The sequence below is a fragment of the Polypterus senegalus genome, unplaced genomic scaffold (genome assembly GCF_016835505.1).
Source record: "Polypterus senegalus isolate Bchr_013 unplaced genomic scaffold, ASM1683550v1 scaffold_2976, whole genome shotgun sequence".
Lineage (NCBI taxonomy): Eukaryota > Metazoa > Chordata > Cladistia > Polypteriformes > Polypteridae > Polypterus > Polypterus senegalus.
Genome location: NW_024384930.1, coordinates 1 through 25,000, shown reverse-complemented (window position 1 = coordinate 25,000; position 25,000 = coordinate 1). Strand labels below are relative to the sequence as shown.

The window sequence follows — 25,000 nt, the reverse complement described above, 5'->3', positions numbered from 1 at the left end:
AAATCCGAAGACCTCACATAATTGTTGTTCTGAAGTAATTAATGTGCTATTTAATTACAATATTTAACATGACAGAAATTAGCCTTTACTACATCATAATATACTGTTATTTACACTGAAGTGGAAATGGGTGCTTTGTATTTTTGTAGTATTATATTGTAGAGTAAGCACTGAATGCTGCAATGGCTGGATTCGCTGCACTTTACAGGGTTCTTTGAGTGGCTTGTTATACTTAAAAGGACTGCTTGCCTTTTGACACAGTAGTTGGAAAAGCTCATGAAACTGTGCAGAGTTGCTTGCAGTATGAGGGTGAAAAGATCAAAATTGCGTGAATTAAAAACTGTTGAAGTGAGAAGTATTCAATTGATCGAGGTGGCACTACAGCTATAAAGCACAAAGAATTGTGGGAAATTAAGGTGCAAAGCCCTGCCTATTGACGCATGTTGTTTTCATGTTGAGAACTTCAAAAATGAAAATGCAAAATTGGAAATGCGTTTTACCTTTCATTTTTGCAGCTTCTTTGCTTTTTAGTCTGAAAATTGGGTTATTTAATTTCATTTTTCATTTTTGTAGCATTCTTGCGTATTGAAAATGAAATCGCAAATGTGGCTAGCTCATTTTAATCTGACTTTTTGCAGCATTCTTGCACATAGACTTTGAAAATTAAATAGCAAATGAGGTTATTTCACTTTAATTTCAATGTATGCAAGCTTGCATTAATCACCGTCTTTCTGCTATTAGGTGGTCAACTATAGCGAGTCAAGAACTGCAGAAGAGATCTGTGAAAGTGCTTCCAAGATGATCACTTTTATTGACCTGGCCGGACATCACAAGTACCTAAAAACTACCATTTTTGGCCTCACCAGTTACTGCCCAGACTTTGCTATGCTGGTTGTTGGAGCAAATACAGGCATAGGTAAGGCTGCGCTTATTAAGGCATCTGTCATGCACTGTCTTTGTGCTTCCTGTCATTTTCTTAATTTCATTTTGTAATGTTTCTCGCTCCAAAGGTGGCAGAGCGAGTTGTCCCAGAGATTAGTTGCGTTTCATTCAGCCAGTACTTGTGGAACTGCTAGTCTTTCCTCTGCTTCCAGCTCAAATCCATTTCTCCAGAGCAATACCTAAAAATGAACAGATGTAATTTATCATAGAGAATGCATGTATAATAAGTACAAAGCATTTGCAACAAGCCGTAATAAATAATTTAGAAATATATAAATAGCTCCTATACAAAGTCAATACAAATGGTCTTTTTTTTTTTGAGAGTCATGGAAATGAAAATGCTACTTTCATTGTGTCAGTATGTCTCTGCCCTTGGGTAAATTCTTTACCCCTGTTGGGCTTTAGTACCATTTCTTACGAGGCGATGTCGGCAGCAAAGCTCTGGGGGAAAAAAGTTTATTACTAAGTGTATAACCTGGGCAGTACTGTAGCATCTCTTCTGTGGCTCTGATCACAAAGGTATTATTGATGGCCCTGACTGTTCACCAAACTCAAAAATTCTCTTCTGCATGTATTTCATTAACACATACTTTTATATGGAGCTGCTGTTACAATTGTGTGTCTTGTCCTAGATAGACAGAGAAAACTTTTTGCCCCCCGGGTAAAATTTTTGCTTTTTACTGAAGATCTTTAAATAAAAATCATCTATACTGAATGTGTGTGTATGTATCAATCTATCAATAGGGTGGTCATTTCATTTCTTGGTGCCAGCATAGCTTTCCTTTCTGAACTGTGTCATTATGTATCTGTCTACACTCAAATATTTGTGCCAGATTTCAGTTGAAAAGATTTAGGTAGACAGTTGATTGTTAGACTTATGTCTATTTAAACTTTAATTCCTGATTAGCGTGTCCCCAACCATACTGGACTGTGTGTAATGCATCATGATGTGCAGCTGTGAAATGGACTTCACCAGATAAACCTGGGCTGGCAATTGACAGAAATCTCTAATTTTCCAAACCATCTTCATTTAATTTGTTAGCACAGTATGTTTTTCAAATCCGTATGTATTCTTTATCTGTTGTTGCACTTTCTAGCAAATATAAGTAAGGGCCACTTGAGTCTCGTGCAGGCACTTTTTTCCCGCCTTTTCTGAACTTGGTTTCTGTGAGTTAAGGTCAGTGAGTTTCAAGGCTTTTCCAGGTAAGACTCTGTGCCAGACTGGGTTACTAGTCTCTTTACAGGATGAACTCACACACAGCCACTTAATGAACAGTCATTGATTCAACAGGCACCACATTTTGATAATGTTGGTAACAATTACTGTTTCTATAGTTGAAAGATGCTTTTAGGATGGGCAGCTTACAATGTATTAGGTTAGTGTGTTTTTTTTGTTTTTTTTCTTATAAATATACTTTACGGTAGACAGATCACACCACATATATCAAGTGGCACAGCTAAGACTTTATCAGTTGCTGCAGATTGCTGTGTACACATTTGTAAACAGTGTTTTGTGTCGTGACATTTGATTTACTTTTCCATGTATAGATAAGCTCTCATTCATATCTTTACAATGCCATTTATGCAGTTTAATCAACCATTAAGAAACACCAGTGAGTTTTATGTCCGGTTTATTTTCTGTCTGGCCTACAAAGTGTTTATATCTCCATCTTGTTTTCCTCCAGCTGGCACAACACGAGAGCACTTGGGTTTGGCCATGGCTCTTAAAGTGCCTATCTTCATTGTGGTTAGCAAGGTGGACCTGTGCAGCAAGAGCACTACAGAGCGCACAGTTAAGCAGCTAGAGAGGATTCTGAAGCAGCCGGGCTGTAATAAGGTGCCAATGGTGGTGGATAATGCTGATGATGCAGTCACTGCTGCCCAGCAGTTTGCTCAGTCGCCCAGGTAAGGAAATGAGCAGTAAATCATCTGCAAGCCATTTGCCAGGGGCCTCTTCAGTTTATATAAATTATGCCTTTCCATTACTCTTACTTTGTAGTAATATTTGCTCACTTGGCAAATGTTGAATAGCGTTTGCATGTATTATTCTATGAGGTAAGAGGAGTCTACGGTAATGGAAGCTTGCTATTGTATATCGACTAAGCAAACTGAAGGCCTTCTTACCTCTTGTTGTGAAACACTGAGCACTTTCAAGATCCTAATCAGTCAGTCTTAATTATATAAAGTGCCATTCACAGCACACACCACCTCAAGGTGGTTAAGGCACTTTTGATGTTTGAGTCTCACCCTTTTAATAATGCTCAGCTGCTTAAGTATATCCTATCTTTGCAGCATCACTCCCATCTTCACATTTTCTAGTGTTTCTGGGGAAAACTTAGATTTGCTAAAGGTCTTCTTCAACATCCTTCCACCCCTGAGCAACAGCAAAGAACAGGAGGAGCTCATGCAGCAACTCACCGAGTTTCAGGTCAGTCTGTATTAGCAGGTTATTTACTTGGGGTCACAGCCAACCTTAACCCCATTTTAGACTGAGCTGTGTTGTCCATCTGTACACACTTGATGACTGTGACTTTTTTCTTTAGATGTACGGAAAAAAAATGATCAAAAGTTTTTAATTCTAGATTTGCCAAATGACTTGTAAAAGAAAATACATGTGGATGGTGCAGTCCAATTTAACTTAACTTTCTACAGGTCGGCTTTTATTGTAGACATTTTAAAAACAAGTATAAAATAGCTTAGAATGCAACTTTGAAAGTAGAGAGTTTTGCTTGCAGCCATTTTTGTTGAGCTTCCTGTAAGCTCTGCTGTCTGTTTCAAATAAACACATCTCAGATGAGAACCAGTTTTTAAAGGACGATCAATTTTATTTTGTCATTGTATGAAGTCTTATAGAGTCATGGAACCACAATCTGTTTATTTTATTGTCTTCAGATAACCCCCGGCAATAAACGTCTTACTTTGGTGGTGCTCATAAAGTTCTTAACAGTAGACTTGTATTTGTACTGTTAATTCATCATAAAAGGATGTACTAAAAGTCAATCAAAGGACACTGTAATACATGTAAATATTACATAGGCTTATTTAGAGTAGTGAATTAGCCTGACGCACAATATTTTGGATGTGGGAAGAAAGCCCTTTTGAGCTATCATGCAACTCCACACAGATAGTACTGGCTAGGAATCGAGCATCAATTCCCAGAATAACAATAACAATAATAACTTTTTTATTTTTATTTTTTTTAAAAAAACCTTAGTGGCATGGGTACTGAAAATAGGTTGCCATTGCACTCTCCTGTTCAAATCATCCCCTCAGTCCTAATAATTTTGAGAAATAGTTTTGAGTAAGCTATAGGTAAGGGAGACCTTTAACACGTGTGTTCATTCGCCCCAAAATTCCTCTTCTGTACACCAGTCAGCCACAACATTAAAACCACTGGCAGATAATGATCTTGTTACAATGGCACCTGTTAAGAGATGGGATATATTAAGCAGCAGGTGAACAAATAATCCTTGAAGGTGATGTGTTGGAAACAGAAAACATGGGCAAGCATAAGAATCTGAGTGACTTTGACAAGGGCCAAATTGTGATGGATAATGACTGGGTCAGAGCATCTACAAAAAGGCTAGGTTTAGCTGGGTGTTTCCAATATGCAGTGGTTAGTAACTACCTAATGTTGTCCAAGTTAGGACAACTAGTGAACCAATAACAGGCATGGCTGACCAAAGCTCATTGATGGGTGTTGGGATTGAAGGCTTGCTCATCTAGTCTGATCCCACAGAAGAGCTACTGTAGCACAAATTGTTCAAAAACTTGATGTTGACCATGAGAGAGATGTGTCAGAACACACAGTGCTTCAGAGCTTGCTGTGTATAAGGCTGCATTAGCCACAGGCTGGTGTACCCATGCTGACCCCTGTCCACCACCAAAAGCATGAATCACATTTTCTTTGAGATCATGTGGATGGCTGGGTATGTGTGCGTCATTAACCTAGGGCTGAGCGGGCAATAGGATGCCGAGGCAAACCAGCGGAGGCAATGTGATGCTCTGAGCAATGTTCTGCTAGGAAATTTCAGATCCTGGTATTCATGTTAATGTTACTTTGACATGTACCATATACCTAAAGATTTTTGCAGACCATGTATTTCCTTGATGGCAGTGGCCTCTTTCGGCAGGATAATGTGCCTTGTCACACTGTAAACATTGTTCAGAAATGGTTTGAGGAAGCATGGCCAAGAACTCCCTAAATCTCAGTGCAATCGAGAATCTGTGGGATGTGCTGGAAAAACAAGTCCAATTCATGGAGGCCCCACTTGGTAACTTGTAGGACGTAAAGGATCTGCTGCTAATATCTTGGTGCCAGATACCACATGACATCTTCAGAGCTGCTTTGGGTGCATGAGAGGGACCTACACATACTGTAATTAGGCAGGTGTTTTAATGTTGTGGCCGATTGGTGTATTTTTTAACTCAAAGGTGTAAGCTGAAGCTTTCCTTTATACACATCTTAAAACAAACCGACTGTTTTTAACCTTTCAGTGATGTCTCTCTTCAGTTATGTGTAGTTATTACTTTAAACCCAAGGTCACAATGGTGCACAACCTTAAATATAGTACATTTGTTACACTTGTTACTACTGTTTTTTTTACTAGTTGTTAATACTTATTACTATCTGTTTGTATACCTATTTTTTATTTTATCTCTTTATAGTACACTATAGTTATTTTCCTGTCTTGCACTGGTTCTGTGTTTATGTATATATTGCACTGTGCTGCTGTTATTTTGTGCCACTGTATGTGGCAATACTGCAAATGGATGATACGACAATAAAGTCACTTGACTTGTCTAATTGAATTGAAATGGGATCCACGCAGAGCAGAGGCAGTCTTGTTTTAATGGCTGTGATAGGTCACTTGTACACAAGTTAAACGATCAATTTATGATCAATGGGGTATTTACAGTAGAAAGTTTAAACTTTTTTTATTAAAAAGAGACTGTATTAATAATTTGTATGGGTGTAATTTTCATAGGTTGATGAAATCTACACCGTACCAGATGTTGGGACTGTTGTTGGTGGAACCCTCTACAGGTCAGTAATGTCTTGAAACTGCAGGTCACTTTTTATAATGTTGAGAAGGGGCTGCCTATGGTACTTACTGAGGGAAATGAAAATGTTCATCAAGTCCTTGTCAGTACAAAAAGAAAGCAGAACACACCATGAATTGGACCTCTAGCCATTAAGTCACATTTGAATCTCAGTCCTAAGTTATTGTCACTTCCCCTGTTGTCTAGCACATTGTGCTTTATTGATCACAAATATTTTAAAATAAGGTTTGCTTGTAGCGCTGTTAATGGCATATAGTAGTTTACAAAGCAAAAAGAAAAAGATTAGAGCCTAAAACCAAAAAGTTGTAATTAGAAAGCAGGAATAACAGCTATAGGGTTAGGGTTAGGCTTCATATAAAGGACAATGGGATCCAAAGTGGCCATACTACAAAATGAGCATTAACCAAGAGCTACAGAGCTGGCTTAAGGACACAAGGAATGTCTGAGGCTTCATCCACACTGCTATGTATTTGTCCGCACCCATTCTAGTATTTTTAACACTTGACAATGGAGACTTGTGCTCTGATTTGTTCGTGCCGATTACATAGCCCTTCCCTGACTGGATATTGCTTATTACAATATCTCATTCCCTGATTGGTCAGCCTTCACAGAAGAAAACCACATTCCAATATAATTGACATAGAGTTCATTATAGTTTACCGATAAATTCGGTGGTGTGACCATTCATTCGAGGATTGTTCCTCTGATGTACAAATGTCTACTGTAGGTAAATGTCTACACCATTTGCATTTTTAGTTATTTTTTTGTGGAAGTAGATGCTTCCATAAACAGTCTGAAAAGCTAGTGTGGCTCAAGATTGTTTTCATTTAAAAACTTAGTATTGTGGACGTAGCCTTGGTCATCATACAGGTTTATATTTGGCAGCCACCATAGACTTACTACCAGAGTTTTACATAAGGGTGCCAGCAATCCAGTGTGACGTTATAGTTTTTTTGTTTTAGAAATTTCTGTCCAATTCTTTTCTGTTTAGAATTACAAGGAATGAAACAGACCAGACCTCAGTACAAATGAAGAGCTCTCTTAGTTGTCCTTTGTATTCAAGGAGTAAAAGTCTGTTCTACCATATTTCTGTTTTAATTTTCAGAGTATTGTGTTAAAACAGGTTTTCCTCTCACATCCCCAAAGACTTGAATGTTAGGTTAACTGGCACTGGCACACTGTTCAGGACTGGCTCTTATCTTCTTTCCAGTGCTGCTCGATTAGGCAACAGTTAACAGCAGCCAAAGCAGCTTTGAGAATATTGCATCGTTGCTGCATTCAAGGTGCTTTTTTTCCACAATTTCCTTTTCTTTTTTTTTGTTTTTCTACTCAGTGGGATCTGCCGAGAGGGAGAGCAGCTTGTTGTTGGCCCAACTGATGATGGAAAATTCCTGGGATTGAAGGTTTGCAGCATTCAGCGGAACCGCTCAGCCTGTAGAGTTCTACGAGCTAGACAGGCCGCCACCCTCGCCCTGGGAAATTTTGACAGATCACTCCTCAGGAAGGTCAGATTCTTCAACCCGTAACTGAGACTTTAAAGATTGTTAATAATATTTTTGCTTTATCCATTAAAAATAGAATGTTTGCAGTTTTGTTTTGAACATTGTAGTGAAAAACTACAAAAATAAATTACACATTTTATAATTTTGTCACATTTAATTTTACATTTAAAACCACTCTGTTCACACTGCTTCATTAGATTCAATCTGTACATTTTATTATAATGCCTCTTTTACCATAATAAAAGAATGATGCAGAGAGAGATGAGAAATGGATTACTTGATAAATGCCAACTTTGCTTTTGAGAACGTTTTCCTACTCTGTTGGGGCCAGATGTGATTCTTGAACAAGAACAAACTGTACATCTGGAAACAACTAAATAAAAAGTTTATTGTGAATAGCAGTGAAATCTATCTCTGAAAAGGCTCTACGCCACCATGTGTTAAAACTGCACATATATTCTGGCATAGCGCCTTTGCATTTCTAATTAGACAGTAATGTTCACTTGGTTATTTGTTTAAATGTGCAGCAGTAGGTGGATGCCGTGCAGTCTGCTGGAATGGTGTTTGTGTCATTAGGCACATTTACTAATTTAGGGGGGTGTTTTGAGTGAAATTTTCATATCTAGTGGCTCTTCATTATCAGCTCTCTTATCGACTGTCCTTTTAACCTCCTTTTGACAGGACATGACACACTATTTATTCAGAATGCATATTTTGCAATTCATATTTTTACAAATAGTTGCCAATTCTTATAACTTTAAATCAAATAAGACACTATCATCAACAATAAACCATTGAGAGGCTTTTCCCTTGCAAAAGGTCATGTTTATATTTAACACATGCAAGCTGCTCTTTGCAAATACAACAGAAATATTGAATTGGGGCCTTTTTAGAATATGTTTTGGCTGTAGACAGTTTATCATAATCAGATGCTTACTCTCTTGTCAGGTCAGGTTAGCAAGAGCACCTCAGATATTTACAGTTCAGAAACACTGGCCCAGTATTCTGAGCGTCGCCTCCATGAGGCGCTGGATTGGTTTAAAAACTGTCGGTGAGCTTTCTAATTGTTCTCACCCAGTTTCAAACAAAATTCTCTCCGTATTACACGTGTGGCTCTGCAAGGCTGATCATTTCTTGAATAAAATTTAGCACATTTTCCAGTAAGCAATGAAATTAAATGATTTCTGTCCTTAGCTCATTATCACGTGCCTGGCTTAGCAGGTTCCAAGGGCTTCAGGTTTATTTTAGTGTATGAGTGAAAGTTAGGGGAGAGATCCTGCCCCGAGTGGAGGAGTTCAAGTATCTCGGGGTCTTGTTCACGAGTGAGGGAAGAATGGAGCGTGAGATCAACAGGCGGATTGGTGCAGGATCCACAGTGATGCGGGCTCTGCATCGGTCTGTCGTGGAGAAAAAGGAGCTGAGCCATAAGGCAAAGCTCTCAATTTACCAGTCGATCCACGTTCCTGCCCTCACCTATGGTCATGAGCTATGGGTAGTGACCGAAAGAACAAGATCGCGAATACAAGCGGCAGAAATGAGTTTCCTCCGCAGGGTGTCTGGGCTTTCCCTGAAAGATAGGGTGAGAAGCTCAGTCATCCGGGAGGGGCTCAGAGTAGAGCCGCTGCTCCTCCGCATCGAGAGGAGTCAGATGAGGTGGCTCGGGCATCTGATCAGGATGCCTCCTGGACGCCTCCCTGGTGAAGTGTTCCGGGCACTTCCAACCGGGAGGAAGCCCTGAGGAAGACCCAGGACACGCTGGAGGGACTATGTCTCCCCGCTGGCCTGGGAACACCTTGGGATTCTCCCAGAAGAGCTAGAAGAAGTGGCCGGGGAGAGAGAAGTCTAGGTATCTCTACTCAAGCTGCTGCCCCCGTGACCTGACCTTGGATAAGCAGAAGAGGATGGATGGATGGTGAAATTCCCCATTTTCATTTTCTTTCCTTTTTAGGTTTCCTCTTGCATGCAAGATAAAAAGAATTGGGCCAGTGGGTGATAAGAAAATGTCAATGTGTGGTGATTAAAATGGAGAGTTATCTCCTTTATGGGTAGGCTTATGCCTTTTGGCCAACACCAACATGGTAGGCTTTAGTCCATAGTAACCTTAGATGAAAATGTGGGTGGTGTGGGGTTTCTGAAGTGGTTGTAATAAAAGTGAACATAATGACCAGCATTACCAGAATTGTCTTCAGGCTCCTGCAGTCCCAAGTTAGATTTAAGTGGGATTGAATACGAGTCTATCTCTGTAAGACCTCATTTACTAGAAGAAATGCCAATAAGCTCACTTTACTTTGAAGGTTAACACTAAACTGTTGTGTTTTTTTTTTTTGTTTGTTTTTTTTTATTCCCATGCACATCACCTTTTGTTTAATAATAAAAAAAGACATTGGTAAGATTTGGGTCAAGTGATGGTCTACCAACTTAGATAGATAGATAGATGCATCTGAGTAACTGTACTGCTCTTCAGTCCATTTCACCCCACCACAGTGTTCTCATTTTGGTGGTTTGATTTCATCAGGTGAGCAATACATCAATTAAAATACTAGGAATCATAACTGCCATTAGCAATATAAAGGACCAAACATTAACCCACCCACCACTATCTGAGCAATATTTGAAGCCATGATTCTTGTTTTTATTGGAATTAATGGAAATTGTTTGAATTGTTTGGTGATTACTGTTGTTGATTTGCTTTTTAAAGCAGAAGGGTTTCATCAGTGTTGGGACTGAAAAAGTTCTTGTCAGTTACATGAAAGATGCTGCTTGTTATCAATGCCATAAAATTTGTATATTTATGGTACATGTAAATTTTCTTGCTGATAAGCATACAGGGTCACAGGGAAACGAAACAACAGTGCACCTCTGAGCATACTTATCAGCTCCAGGCCAGCAATTCATGTGGTACTGCACTGAATGAAGCAGGATCAGAAAGTCAGTGGATTCTAAATTAACATGTTTTCCTGCATTTATAAATAACAGGGAATGGTGATGGTGAGCCCAGAGATGAAACCAACCATATGCTGGATGTTTGAAGCAGAGATTGTACTTCTGTTCCATGCCAAAACTTTCCGGAAAGGTTTCCAGGTCACTGTCCATGTTGGGAATGTACGGCAAACCGCAATCGTCGAATACTTGCATGGGAAGGTGAGTAAACACAGATTGGATTAAGACTTATTTAGCTTCACCATTTAACCAAAAAAATAAATAAATAAATAAATAAGGATCAGGGAAGTATGCTTTGATAATCACAGGTATAACTTAAAAGATAAGGCAAAGTTATTTCTTTACAACCATGGTGTATATTAATTTGTCACAAGAGACTGCTTTCTAAACTGAAGAATATTGTATTCATTTTAATAAACTAGTCTGCTCTTCTGTTTTATAATGAAGCAAAATGGTATCAGGATCCCAATATGCAAAAAAGCTTTAAAACTTAGAATAATTCCAATTTTTAAACCACATCTTGGGAGTTTGGTTTGGACATGTGCAGAAGAGAGATGCTGGGTATATTGGGAGAAGGATGCTAAGGACAGAGCTGCCAGGTAAGAGGAAGTGAGGAAGGCCTAAGAGAAGGTTTATGGATGTGGAGAGTGAAGACATGCAGGTGATGGGTGTAACAGAGCAAGATGACGAGGACAGAAAAATATGGAAGAAGATGATCTGCTATGGCGATTCCTAATGGGAGCAGCCGAAAGTAGAAGAATCGGCATCTTGGGAGTACATGCATACTTACTTCATAGTGTACATATTTGGTAATTTTTTTTTGTGTGTGTGTGTGTGTCCACATTGGGACCCCATTAGCTCATTTACAGTCATATGAAAAAGTTTGGGAACCCCTCTCCGCTTGCATAATAATTTACTTTCAACAAAAAAGATAACAGTGGCATGTCTTTCATTTCCTAGGAACATCTGAGTAGTGGGGGGTTTACCAAACAGAGACTTTTAGTGAAGCAGTATTTAGTTGTATGAAATTTAATCAAATGTGAAAAACTGGATGTGCAAAAATGTGGGTCCCCTTGTAATTTTGCTGATTTGAATGCATGTAACTGCTCAATACTGATTACTTTCAACACCAAATTGGTTGGATTAGCTTGTTAAGCCTTGAAAGTCATAGACAGGGGTGTCCAATCATGAGAAAAGGTATTTAAGGTGGTCAATTGCAAGTTGTGCTTCCCTTTGACTCTCCTCTGAAGAGTGACAGACAGCATGGGATCCTCAAAGCAACTCTCAAAAGATCTGAAAACAAAGATTGTTCAGTCTCATGGTTTAGGGGAAGTTCTACAAAAAGCTATCTCAGAGGTTTCAACTGTCAGTTTCAACTGTAAGGAATGGAATCAGGAAATGGAAGGCCACAGGCACAGTTGCTGTTAAAGCTCAGGTCTGGCAGGCCAAGAAAAATACAGGAGCGGTGCATGCGCAGGATTGTGAGAATGGTTACAGACAACCCACAGATCACCTCCAAAGACCTGCAAGAACATCTTGCTGCAGATGGTGTATCTGTACATCGTTTACAATTCAGCACAATTTGCACAAAGAACATCGGTATGGTAGGGTGATGAGAAAGGAGCCCTTTCTGCACTCACACCACAAACAGAGTCGCTTGTATGCAAATGCTCATTTAGACAAGCCAGTGCTTTGGACTGATGAGACACAAATGGAGTTAGTTGGTCATAACAAAAAGTGCTTTGCATGGCGGAAGAAGATCACCGCATTCCAAGAAAAGCACCTGCTACCTACTGTTAAATTTGGTGGAGGTTCCATCATGCTGTGGGGCTGTGTGGCTAGTTCAGGGACTGGGGCCTTGTTAAAGTCGAGGGTTGGATGAATTCAACCCAATATCAACAAATTCTTCAGGATAGTGTTCAAGCATCAGTCACAAAGTTGAAGTTACACAGGGGTTGGATATTCCAACAAGACAATGTCCCAAAACACAGTTCAAAATCTACAAGGGCATTCATACAGAGGGAGAAGTACAATGTACTGGAATGGCCGCCACAGTCCCCTGACTTGAATATCATCGAAAATCTATGGGATGATTTGAAGCAGGCTGTCCATGCTTGGCAGCCATCATATGTAACTGAACCGGAGAGATTTTGTATGGAAGAATGGTCAAAAATACCTCCATCCAGAAGCCAGACACTCATCAAAGGCTAGAGGTGTCTAGAGACTGTTAGATTAGCAAAAGGAGGCTCAACTAAGTATTGATGTCATATCTCTGTTGGGGTGCCCAAATTTATGCACCTGTCTAATTTTGTTATGCATATTGCATATTTTCTGTTAATCCAATAAACTTAATGTCACTGTTGCTGAAATATTACTGTTTCCATAAGCCATGTCATATTAAAAGGAAGTTGCTACTTTGAAATCTCAGTCAATGAGAAACAAAAATCCAAAGAATTAAAAGGGGATCCCAAACTTTTCCATATGACTATAAAATGCAAGAGCCTATTTTTTTTTTTTTTTAGATAGAATTCTGTTGAATTTTCTATCGAGCACCAAACTGTGTCCAGGGTACAAAGAGCAAGCAGCATGGCGCTAAAGGATCAATTCTGCATTCACACTTGGCCGCCTTCTTCTCTACTAATCTTGGTGTAGCCATGGGATGGGGCAATCGGGCCAAGTGGAGTTCATCAATGCTGGCTGACAAGAAGCATCATTAAGAGAATCGCTAAAAGTTAATTTCATGCTTCTTGTAATTCTTAACTGTTGCAGTTGATCGGAAATAAGATGTGTATTCAGCTAAAAGATGTGTATTATAATCTTCAACATTTTGTTTTTTTATGGCGTTGTTTTCCGGTGTAATTTGACAGTTTTTCACTTGCATGACTAATTACAAACCCCCCTCACTATATCGGGTGGGCAGCACGCCGATACCTTTGTCAGTGCCTGGACCCTCGCTGGATTGGCCTGGCAGTTGAACAGAATGCCCCCTGACCCCCCCATTGATCAAATTAACTTTGTGACATTCTCTCTCCTTGCTTACAGGATGAATTGCGAACAGGTGAGAAAGCTGTGGTGCGGTTCAAGTTCATTAAACACCCCGAGTATTTGAAAGTTGGAGCCAAGTTACTGTTCCGGGAAGGAGTTACTAAAGGGATCGGACACGTTACAAACCTGCACCCAGTGTTGATAAATCAGAATCATTCTTTAGAAGAGTGAAGGGCTTATCACTATGAAACAACCGCCTTAAGTCTGGATTCGGCATCAAGGAGGACAATGGGGGTCCCGCTGTCACAGCGCATGTCCCTAATTGTTTGCTTTCGTGCCTTGGTGCCAGTTTACGGTGTCCTGCTGTGGTGTCTGTCTTCATATTTGCTGCTCGATTTAAAGGAAAGGAAAAAAATTAACGATGCACACAAAAAGTTGGAAAAACACGTTTACCTTCGTAATGTGCTCCCCCTTATTTTTATATTCCTGTTTTTAAATAAGGTCGCTTTTTTAAGGAGGTTTTCTTTTATTTCTAAGTTTTAATGTTGAACAAACAAAACGACCGAAGTCAGAGAGCCTCGCGTCCTCCAGACTTGGCCCATCTGGTGGTTCTTGCTTTGCAGCCCCTCCATCCCCGTTACCCTTTATTAAATCGAGGCCGGCATCGTCACTCCCATGCGTTCTTCTGTTATCTGAAACGTTTTGAGAAGTCAAATTCTAACGCCGTACTTCGTAATGGAGCAGTCCGGTACTGACACAAGGAGCCGTTCCACTCCTCTGGGTACCACTTGACCTGTGGCTGTCATTTGGAGCTCGTCTTGACATCGCTGCTCATTTATTTCAATCTTGTAATCGGTGACATCTTGAAAAAAGAGTAAAGCATACCGACTTTCAGGTACACACAGTGTATTTACATATGTTTTTAATCTTGCATATTTAATTCAGTTCATTTAAATTGCAACACTTTTGAGTAGATTTGTTTTATAAAATGCATTTTAGAAAGATGTTTCTCAGCAGTTCAGTTGAAGGAGAATAAGCAAGTGGCAAATAAACTACAACCGTAAAGAGACGAGAGGTACAAAAGCCAAGCGGAGTTTCCTGAGAGGGCCACCTTAGTTAAAGCCAGTTAGACGGACCTTGAAGAACTGGACTTGTTCTCGTTTATTTATTTTTTAAAAAAGCACCAAATAGGCCATTTTTGTGGATCTGTCCCTCTAATTTTAGTTCATTCTTGCAAGACAGCAAAACACTTTGAGAGTTCGGCACTGGCTTAAATCGTAGCGAGTCACAAAGTCATCTCCAGTTAGCCACCGTGGCAGCAGGAGTGTATTGTCTTAAATGGTGCTATTCTTCTACAAACGTCACTTGCATGTAAAAAGTTAAACCGTTTTGGGTTTAAAACTGGTTGGGGTTTTTGTTAGAATCTGGATGTTCATTTTTCATTTGTTCATTTTTTTGCATAAAGTGTGAAATCTTGCCTGCATGTCCGTCTCTCATCTAGTCCAGCTTCAAGGGTGTTAAACCCAACAATCATTGTTCTGCCACTCAATGGCCGCTCCGTTTCCTACAGTCCCACCCTTTTGTGTAAAAGTCGCTAACCATAAAAACAAACGTCACTTGATGCCAGTTTTCTTCGCTCACCTCAGCAGTTGTTTCCACTGTGTGGATGAGAAAAGGATCAAACGCTTCAACTGAGTAGTCGGAACTGGAGGCAAATCCACAGTGGCCACGGTTAGCAGAACACATTTGCTAAGTCGCCACATTGCTGTTTTAAACGGTCCGCCATTTTCTAATACCGTACATGAAAGATACCGTTAGACTGCCGTAAAAGTCAGAGGGACACGTGGGAGGCCAAACTGGCATTTTCTTGTTTGAAGTATAAATCCTTCCACCCTTATTCTAGCGTGATCAGAGGTCACGTTATTTGTTGTTGCCTTTCAAAATGAACACCAGTTTTATGTACAAATGTGAGTTGTGTATATATAATGTACATAAATAAATTTCTATTCATCTTCTTCTGTGTGTCTCAATTTTCCTGAGTAAAACTTGATTGTCATTTAACATTTGTGTCTCCCGAGTTAAATAAACCTGATAAATGAACGCTGTATTAAGTGATCTGGAGTCAAGTAAGAAAAAAAGCAGCAGCACTGCCTTCCTTGGAATCCAATCCTGACCAACACACGTGTGGCCCCCGCCGCCGCCTCCAGCAGCCCCTCCATGGCTCTAAAGCAGACCAACGACAAACCACACAGCACGCCTGAAAGTGCGACCGACCCCATTGTTTGACATTCAGATCTCTCGGCAAGTGTTTTACAGTTTCAGTCGAATAAAAGAGCAGGCTGATGCAACGTAGGAACTTCATGAGTAACAAGGCTGAGACAGTCCGACTGCGTCTATAAAGCTCGATCTGATGAAGCCTTTCATGTGTGGTGGGTATGCGGGTGCTGTGGGTAAGGAAATGGACTCGAAACCCAGGATGCCAGCTTAATCCAGACCTTCAAATGAATTAGTGACGGTGGGCATGTCTGTGCTCACATTGTAAACACCGAGTATAAACGGCACATCGATTTACGAATCTCACTCTAAAGCTTACATAGCAGTACAGTGTTGTAGCGTGTTAGCCATTGATGGATACAGCAGAAAGTAGGGTGAAATGACACCTTTCATCGGCTAACTAAATAGATTACAAATGAAAGTTTTCGAGGCAGCTTAGGCCCTTTATCAGGCAAGGTGTAACCTCTAAAACTTGTATATGAACGTCTACACGTGCAAGTGTGTGCGTCTGTCCGGCCCGGACGTGAGAAGTGGAGTCGGGCTAAGGGCTCCACCGCCAAGGATACGCAAAGCGAGGCCAGCACGTCAGCAAAATGCAACCTCCGAAGAAAGACTCACTCACTTAGCGGCGAATACACAAACGAGGAGCACGTCGGCAGAAGGAAACCTCCGAAGAAAGACAGTCGCTTAGCCGCTAATGCACAAGCGATGGGAGCACGTCGGCAAAGAGGGGGCGGCACGGTGGCGCAGTGGGTAGCGCTGCTGCCTCGCAGATAGAGTTTGCATGTTTCTCCCCATGTCTGCGTGGGTTTCCTCCCACAGTCCAAAGACATGAATTGGCGATCCTAAATTATCCTTAGTGTGTGCTTGGGCTGTGTGTCCTGCGGTGGGCTGGCGCCCTGCCCGGGGTTTGTTTCCTGCCTTGCGCCCTGTGTTGGCTACAGCAAACCTCCGTGACCCTGTAGTTAGGGTATAGCCGGTTAGATGATGGATGTCATTTCACCAAAGAAACAGGTAAACATTTTGCAAGTCAAGTTAGGATATAGTGGGTTGGATGATGGATGGATATGAAGAGGGTAGGGGAAGTGAAGGCCAAGGTGGTGGGGATGAGAACGGGGTCCTGCTGGCCGCTGCTGAGCGTCGATTCTACAATACAATAAAATAAACGGAGGAATAACCTTAGGAGGTCAATCATCACCCCGAAAGCGTATAGCAGACGTCACATAGTATATGTGTACCAAATTTCAGGTCAAACTGTTTGCAATTTAAAATCCTGGACAGGCAAATGGACAGCCGTATTATATACAGTATAAAGAGTGGGCTGAAACCATTAAATGGAAAAGAATATCATACTGTAAAAAAATGAATGACAAAAACAAAAATGAATACAGTATTAAAAAAAAAGAACTTCTTGTTAAACTTACTGCAGCCTTTCTCCTGGCTGCCATACAATTTGCTTTTCTTTCTCCCTAAACACAAGATGGCTATGTTTAGTCTCCAGTTCTTAATGAACTGTGACATAATGAATGAGTTACTGAGCCTGCCCTCCAGCTGAAGTTCACCTTGCGCTGGCTCCATGTCGCTCATCATCTTAAACCCAATAACGTTTAAGCTTGTTTTACTTGCGTCAGTGTTTTGTTGTGTGTGTCATGGTGCCTGCTGATACTCACGTATTTCAGATCATTGCTGCTCAGTGGTGTGCTGCCCAAGGCTCATCTCATTTTCCCACCTGCTTTTCCTGGTGAGGGGTCGCGGTGGCAGCAGCTTAGCCCCGATGTCCCTGTGCCCAGATACAGATTCCAGCTTTTTCCTTGGGAATTCCCAGGCATTCCCAATGCAGGACTTCATATTTCTAAAACCAACTTTACATCATTTGCTGTTTTTTTTTGTTTTTTGCCTTCTCTTCTTATATATAAACGTCTGTCTGTTTGTCTGTCTGTCTGTCTCTGGGTCTGTCTGTCTATCCGGCACGGATGTGAGAGGTCGAGTCGGGCTAAGGGCTCCACTTCCGAGGAAATAGAAAACTCACTTAGCCGCACATACAGAAGCAAGGCGAGCACATCCACAAAATGAAACATCCCAAGAGAGACTCGCGTTTACAGAAGCGAGACAAACACATCGAAAAAACGGTACCCTTTAACTTTTGGTCCTGCCGCTGATGCACAAGCGAGGCAAGCATGTCGGCAACACGAAACCTCCTATAGGAGAGAGATGCCCAGAGTACTTCCTTTCAATTACCTGACATCTCTACACTTCAGTATTTTTTCTGATGATTTCAATAGTTTCTAGGACCCTGGGCTTTTTACAGCACAGCCTTACACAGCTAACCGTACATACAGGGTGGTCCAGATCTAATTATGCAATTATGAAAAGGCGAACACATCGTACCCGCTGTTAGACATCAACCGTCTCCCCACCATTTTGGAATGCAGGGCAGGTGCTGCCATCTATCGGCAATAAAAAGAATTTTTTGTGAATTCTCTTTGTAATAAATTTAAGTTATAGCGTAATGAACATTGCATAATTAGATCTGGACCACCCTATAGAAAACAAGATCACAGCATACCAGTAGCTCTGGCTGGGTTTATTTTAAGGTTAGGGCAAAAGTATTAAGATGTACCTTTAAGTTTTTAAAGCCACAAAAACACAATCCAAATATATTCTGGGCGTGTATATCTGCAGCAAAACACCCGTCACAATAAGACACGTTTAAAGAATGCTGAAGTCCAAACTGACGAAATGCCGTGTAAGTTTGCGCGTCTAGCTGGGCACAACCCTCCTGCAATTACAGTTGACTGGCCTCAGTTTCATCAGACGGCCCTCATTGCCTCATAAACGGGATCTTCCCTCAAGTCATTTGATCCTTACTTTTCTGTACTGCTTTTTTTTTTTTTAGCACGCACTATCCGAGATATGAACTACGCTTTAAAGAGAAAAACATATTCTGAAGTCATAATTTTGAAACACCTGGCATTTCACCACGTGGCACGGTGGCACAGTGGGTAGCGCTGCTGCCTCACAGGAGACTCGGGTTCGCTTCCCGGGTTCTCCCCGTGTCTGCGGGGGTTTCAAAGACATGCAGGTTAGGTGCATTGGTGCTGTGTGTGTTCGCGCCTTGCGGTGGGATTGGCTTCAGCAGACCCCCCGTGACCCTGTAGTTAGGATATAGCGGGTTGAATGATGGATGGATGTCATTTCACCAAATCAATTTACGAATTTCACTCTAAAGCTTATATACCCTGTTAGCCATAGATTGATACAGCAGAAAGAAGGGTGAAATGACACCTTTTATCAGCTAACTAAATAGATTACAAATGAAAGTTTTCGAGGCAGCTTAGGCCCTTTATCAGGCAAGGGGTAACCTCTAAAACTTGTATATGAACGTCTACACGTGGAAGTGTGTGCGTCTGTCCGGCCCGGTCGTGAGAAGTGGAGTCGGGCTAAGGGCTCCACTACCAAGGATATGAAAAGCGAGGCCAGCACGTCAGCAAAATGCAACCTCCGAAGAAAGACTCACTCACTTAGCGGCGAATACACAAGCGAGCAGCACGTCGGCAGAAGGAAACCTCCGAAGAAAGACAGTCGCTTAGCCGCTAATGCACAAGTGATGGGAGCACGTCGGCAAAGAGGGGGCGGCACGGTGGCGCAGTGGGTAGCGCTGCTGCCTCGCAGTTAAAAGACTTCCCTGCGTGGAGTTTGCATGTTCTCCCCATGTCTGCGTGGGTTTACTCCCACAGTCCAAAGACATGAATTGGCGATCCTAAATTGTCCTTAGTGTGTGCTAGTGGGGGGTGTCCTGTGGTGGGCTGGCGCCCTGCCCGGGGTTTGTTTCCTGCCTTGCGTTGTGTTGGCTCCAGCAGACCCTCGTGACCCTGTAGTTAGGGTATAGCCGGTTAGATGATGGGTGTCATTTCACCAAAGAAACAGGTAAACATTTTGCAAGTCAATCAGTGCAGGGGGGCAAGAACACTGCTTTTGTACATTCTCACAAATGTAAAGTAGATGTCAAGATGAAAAAGCGACTTTACTCTGGACTGTGAATCAGTAACAGCAGCAAGCACACCTGAACAAAAGACATCCAAGAATCGCACAAATTCTCTCTTTTTTCTCTTACTTTGTAATACGTTGCTCCTTCGTCTTCGGTTTATTTAAAACCAATGCTTATAAATACGCCATCCTTAAGCATTCCGTGTTTGCACTTCTGTCGGCTCACTTGTCCTTAACTGTCAGTATTCAGATACTATTGAGGGCAAACCCCGCAGGAAGGGGAAAAAAGAAAAAAAACATTTAAAGCTTTGGCATTTTTTTTTATCAACGTAAACTTTACACTAGTTCTTAGACTCAATTTGTACTTTTCTGAATGCAAAATAAGAAAAGAAAAAGATGTCAGCTATTTAAACACAAATGACCTGCCAATGGTGAAAACCAGCAGGGCTGAGCCTGGGACCCCACTGGTGTGGAGCAGCTAACATTTAAATGAGTCTCTTTGTGAATGTGTTGCCTGAAAGCACTTCTGTGTGGCAAAGCAGAACACGTGTAACTAGCAACATCCCTCTGATGACAAGAAAACAAGTTTAAATGACACTTCAAGAACAGACAACCCATTCGACAAGTCAAGATAATTAGGAGTCTGAAAGAGCCGTCCTTAAAGCTCCCAACCACACTACACTAACACTTCATTCCAGCTTCAAGTACGCACAATTGAAATATGTGGATCACCTGAAAAAATAAAAGAGCAAACAAACCACATTGGACTTTCTGGACATACTGTATGGTGCTTGGACAACCTAATACATGATATCAGTATGGAGAACCATTTGTATTCTCTTTGCTGTTTCCACTGCAATAAACAAAGACAATAAAATATATATTTATAAGCAACTAGCTGTGTAAGCCCATGCTGTGTAAGCCCAGGGTCCTAGAAACTATTGAAATTGTCACCAAAAAAACTGAACTGTAGAGAAGTCAGGTAATTAATTGAAAGGCCATCTCTCTCCTAGGAGGATTCTTTTGCCGACGTGCTCACATCGCTTGTGCAAAAGTAAAAGGGATAGCCAGCCTACTGTTTCGCCAGTGTTAGCGGCTAAGCGACTTTGTCTTTCTTCGGAGGTGTCGTTTTGCTGACGTGCTGGCTTCGCTTGTGTTATTAGCGGCGAAGCGAGTTTTTTTTTTTTGTTTCCTCGGACGTGGAGCCCTTAGCCCGACTCCACCTCGCACTTCCACGCGTAGACTTTTATATATAAGATGATGTTTTACAACCACATTTTAAAGATGATCATATCAGTTAAAATCTGGTAACTCGGGTGTCCCAACGTCCTTTCTTTGGCGGCACACTTTTTGTAACCCTAACCATCCCACGGCACACCCTCTCTTACCAACCACTGACACGTGATACCTCATACCTGCGCTTAACTGTCCGAAGGGGTGGGACTAGCAGAGCAGCGTTCACAGCCACGGATCTTCGTGACCCCTTTACTGGCGGCTCCCAGCTGCTTTGTCCCTTTGCCCAACCCCACTCCGCCTCAGTGGCAACTCATATGCCCACTATCCACTGGCGACATGGACTCTAGCAGCCCGGAGACGCAACTGAAGTGCTCGAAGTGATGTGTCTGTAATACGGCGATCACAAGCTGCTCAGACCGGTGTGAACCACCCAAGGTGGTGTTCCCCTCTCAGGCTCAGACCCGGATGCACTACACTATCATTTTCATGGCACACCGCTGTGCCGCAGCACACTGGTTGATAAACACGGTGGTAAATAAATCTATAAAAGATGAAGACAAATGAACTGTGAAAAATGATACATCACAGAAAAAGGGCAGGTATATGAAAATCAATTTACGAATTTACTACAAGTAAACATCAAAGGTGCAAATGAAATATATTACAAGAATTATGACAAAAGCGGGAAAGAAATACAGAATTCTTAAATAAATAGAGTTTTGAAGTAAAACCACAAAACATGAATTTCAGTTCATTTAAACTTTAATTATATATACATACAAATTTTCAGTCATCAGTCCACCTGTTCCATTTTCATCACTCACGCCATGCAAAAAAATAAAAATGTTTTGTATTATTAAACAACATAAAAAGAAATACTCCTTAGGCTTCTCATACACTGTAATAATGTGGGAAATGATCTTATTCAGCTTAATTATTTTATACTGTATATTATGCAACTACAATATACTGTACTTCCTGATGTAAAATATTTATATTACAGAACAAAACATTCAAGACTTTATTAGCTGTTCAGATATTAAAACACCTTGCTGTCAAAGTATTTCAGATTGAGAAAATTTCTGTCAAAAGTACGTGTAAAGCTTTAAAAAATAAAAAAATAACTGCTGCAAACCATCCATCCTTCATCCAACCCGCTATATCCTTTCTACAGGGTCACGGGGGTCTTCTGGAGCCAATCCCAGCCAACACAGGGTGCAAGGCAGGAAACAAACCCCAGTCAGGGCTCCAGCCCACCACAGGGCACGTGCACACACACACACACACACACACTATGGACAATTTAGAATACTGTAAACTATCAATTCTCAAACATCACAGCCTGAAGAAATAACCACCTCACCTCTCAGGACCTTCAACTTGTCCAACACCTCCATCTACAGGCAAACCATCGACTTGCATTTATGGCAGATTTGCTTCTCCAAATACTTAAAAGTAGCATTCCAGTACTGTACATTATTGTAAAACAACTGCATACTCCAAACACACACACTGAGATTAACATGATCACAAATCTTAAATGTGAACATAAGCTTGCTCTTTTAATTTGAGAGCTTTTTATGTACTGTAAAGAGAGGTTATAAATGGCTTTAAAATTCAGAAACTTGATTTGTACTTCGGCAGTACACAAACTGCTACTCGGTCCCGTCTTGCAGGCCGCTGGTCACAGATTTTTTTTTGAAAAAGAAGTCCAGTGTTTGGTTGCCGATATGTGGCTTGCTTCTCTTAGGACTGGGCCCAGGTGAACCCTTGTTTTTACTTTTTCCTCGGGAAGGGACATTGGTAGCCTGGGGCTGTTCACTGTGAGGACGTGCACTAGGGGGAGAAAATGAGCTCTGGAGCTCAACAGCAAAGTGATAATCTGCATGTTCAGGCATTTCCCAAACCAGTATATCCTTACCACATTTCTCACACTCTACCAAGTCTTCTACTGCAATACTGTTGGGCACAGCTGCCTCTTTGTCCTTATTCTCACAAGAAACTGCAACATCTTTGGAGGCAATTGTGCTTTTAGAGCCGTTCAGAATTTGTTTATCAGAAGAACCCGAATCCTCCTCCTGTTTAGATTCTGAACCACAACGATATGTCTTCTGACTGGTCAGCTCTAGAGTACCTGTAGCATTTTCCATGACCATACTTGATGAATTTGTTCTTCTGTTATTAAAAAACAAGAAATCCCCAGTGTCTTGTTTTACTTGGGAATGTTTTAAAAATGAACTTTCTGAGCCTTCTGATGAACACAATTTTGTATTATTAGGATACAGTGGGCATCCTAATGTTTCATCTTCCTGCTTTTCTGATGCTCTCTTGAAAAATAATTCTATGCCTGTCAAAGGTTTTTTTACAGAATTTGCTTTCTTTGGGCTAGAGGCAGAGGGAATTAGATTGTTATCTGTAGCACACGGAGTGGGCATTACTTCACTCTTCAAGAAGCTGGTAATTCCAGAGGCCAGTGAGGTTGGACGCTCTGTGAACTTACTGGCTGACAGTTGAAGCAAAGTAAGTGCAGGAGACCTAAAATGACAAGATGCCATTAGCTGGACAAACAGGATTTTACAATAATGAGAACAAAAAAGTTTTATGAAGTAATGTCTGCTTATTTTACTATTTAAGTTGTGTTAAAATGTGATCATTTTTTAAGAGTGTAATGCAGGAGCTGTTCCAACAAGGGCAACTATTTATAAAAATAAAAAAAAAAAAAAAAGGAAGAAGAAGAAAAGTAAAATCTGTCTGAAGCAAATTATATCATATCATCCTATCCTTACGTGTTTGAGTGTGAATAATAAATGGTGTCCTTATTACTGACCTTTTTTTGTACAAGTTTCAACAAATCAAGCTCCATGGAATTGTCACAAACATGGCAATAATATTTGTACAAAAGAACATTGTGGTGTTTTTTTTTAAACTGAGGGAAAATATACCAATAACTATCTGTTAAGGATCTCTTTGTATACCACGTTGTCAGTTCAGCACTCCGGTTGTAATATGACCAAGCTGTGCGAGCTTACTCTTGAGAATGCAATGTATAGTTGTCCAGGAGAAAATCAAGCTTGCCTCAAATCAATGGCAACCTTTTGTAGGGTCTGTCCCTGAGATTTATTACTTGTCATCACGAAGCAAGAGCCTTACTGGAAATTTGAGGCATTTGAATTGAAATGGGAGATCAGAGGGGATAACGGGGATGCGAGGAATACATTCAGAGTGTGGAGAAACTCTAGAGACAGCGTGTGTATTAACTTGTGGATTTTTCTGTGAGTACTTGGTGGCAGCATGACGAAGTTGCTTCCGCAAGACCGCGTTAGCTGTGGAGCTCAGCTCGGAGCGAAATGAAGTGAATGAAATGAGGTGAATGGGAGGGGAGATGATGACGTGACTCCCCCACCCGCCTTAACTGTCAATCCCTCCACAAACACAGTCTCTCGGAATTTGCATAAGCACAGTCCTTCACCAGCAATTTTAACTTAGTTACAAAGTGATCAAAACTCTCGTTTATACCCTGCGTCCTCTCATTAAACTTGTATCTCGCAAATATCGTATTAGTCGAGGGCATGACAAATGCTAGCGGCAGCCTGTCTATGAACTTAATTTAAACTTTAGGTTTACACCGTGCTTTGTTTCCGAAGTAGCTACACTCATGAATATGCTTGTATGCGTCACTCGCTTCATATTCTTTTGCTGCCTTCTCAATTGTGTAATGCATTTTTTCTTCAGCGCTCTTTGGTGCTCTTCCTTGTTTTCTACGTACTGCGTTCACAGTCAGTTCACGTGATTACATGGGAGGCGTGATGATGCGAGACGCAACTCCTCCCACGGCCATCGAACTGCAGTCTATTACAGTATATGGATAAAAATAGGTTTCAGTTATGAGCGTTACACGTAGAATTTCGAAATGAAACCTGCCCAACTTTTGTAAGTAAGCTGTAAGGTATGAGCCTGCCAAATTTCAGCCTTCTAACTGCACAGGAACTTGGAGAATTAGTGATGAGTGAGTCAGGGCTTTGCCTTTTATTAGTGTGTGTATGCATGTATGTATATCTATATATATATAT

General features: G+C 41.0%; 2 protein-coding genes and 1 long non-coding RNA gene across 4 annotated transcripts; 1 reads left to right on the top strand and 2 right to left on the bottom strand.

The window, feature by feature from the left end:
- Window positions 1-712: 712 nt before the first annotated feature.
- gtpbp2b (GTP binding protein 2b) lies at window positions 713-15,448 on the top strand. 2 transcript variants are annotated; one of them, XM_039743288.1, is made up of 7 exons: window positions 713-916; window positions 2,628-2,847; window positions 3,262-3,370; window positions 5,931-5,989; window positions 7,340-7,511; window positions 10,485-10,649; window positions 13,491-15,448. In XM_039743288.1, exons 1-7 carry the CDS (start codon window positions 799-801, stop codon window positions 13,662-13,664), a joined length of 1,017 nt encoding a protein of 338 aa, XP_039599222.1. In that variant the 5' UTR covers window positions 713-798; the 3' UTR covers window positions 13,665-15,448. The 2 variants fall into 2 exon arrangements, with proteins under 2 accessions (XP_039599222.1, XP_039599221.1); XM_039743287.1 differs by having other exon boundaries at window positions 715-916; window positions 3,235-3,370.
- On the bottom strand, window positions 1,054-22,105 carry LOC120522158. Its single transcript, XR_005632304.1, has 3 exons — window positions 21,711-22,105; window positions 19,822-19,947; window positions 1,054-1,121 (listed from the first exon to the last, which is right to left on the bottom strand). It is a non-coding gene; the product is annotated as an uncharacterized LOC120522158 (long non-coding RNA).
- Window positions 22,106-22,165: 60 nt separating this feature from the next.
- Window positions 22,166-23,623, bottom strand: LOC120522159 (DNA polymerase eta-like). The gene has a single exon (XM_039743289.1). It carries the CDS (start codon window positions 23,483-23,485, stop codon window positions 22,586-22,588), a length of 900 nt encoding a protein of 299 aa, XP_039599223.1. The 5' UTR covers window positions 23,486-23,623; the 3' UTR covers window positions 22,166-22,585.
- Window positions 23,624-25,000: the final 1,377 nt, after the last annotated feature.

Excerpts from the sequence above, each read along its gene's own strand:
- gtpbp2b (XM_039743287.1), top strand. The coding sequence starts at position 799 with ATGATCACTTTTATTGACCTGGCCGGACATCACAAGTACCTAAAAACT. Across the intron at positions 7,512-10,484 it reads ACAGATCACTCCTCAGGAAG|GGAATGGTGATGGTGAGCCC; the intron begins GTCAGATTCTTC and ends TATAAATAACAG. Across the intron at positions 10,650-13,490 it reads TCGAATACTTGCATGGGAAG|GATGAATTGCGAACAGGTGA; the intron begins GTGAGTAAACAC and ends CCTTGCTTACAG.
- LOC120522159 (XM_039743289.1), bottom strand. The coding sequence starts at position 23,485 with ATGGCATCTTGTCATTTTAGGTCTCCTGCACTTACTTTGCTTCAACTG.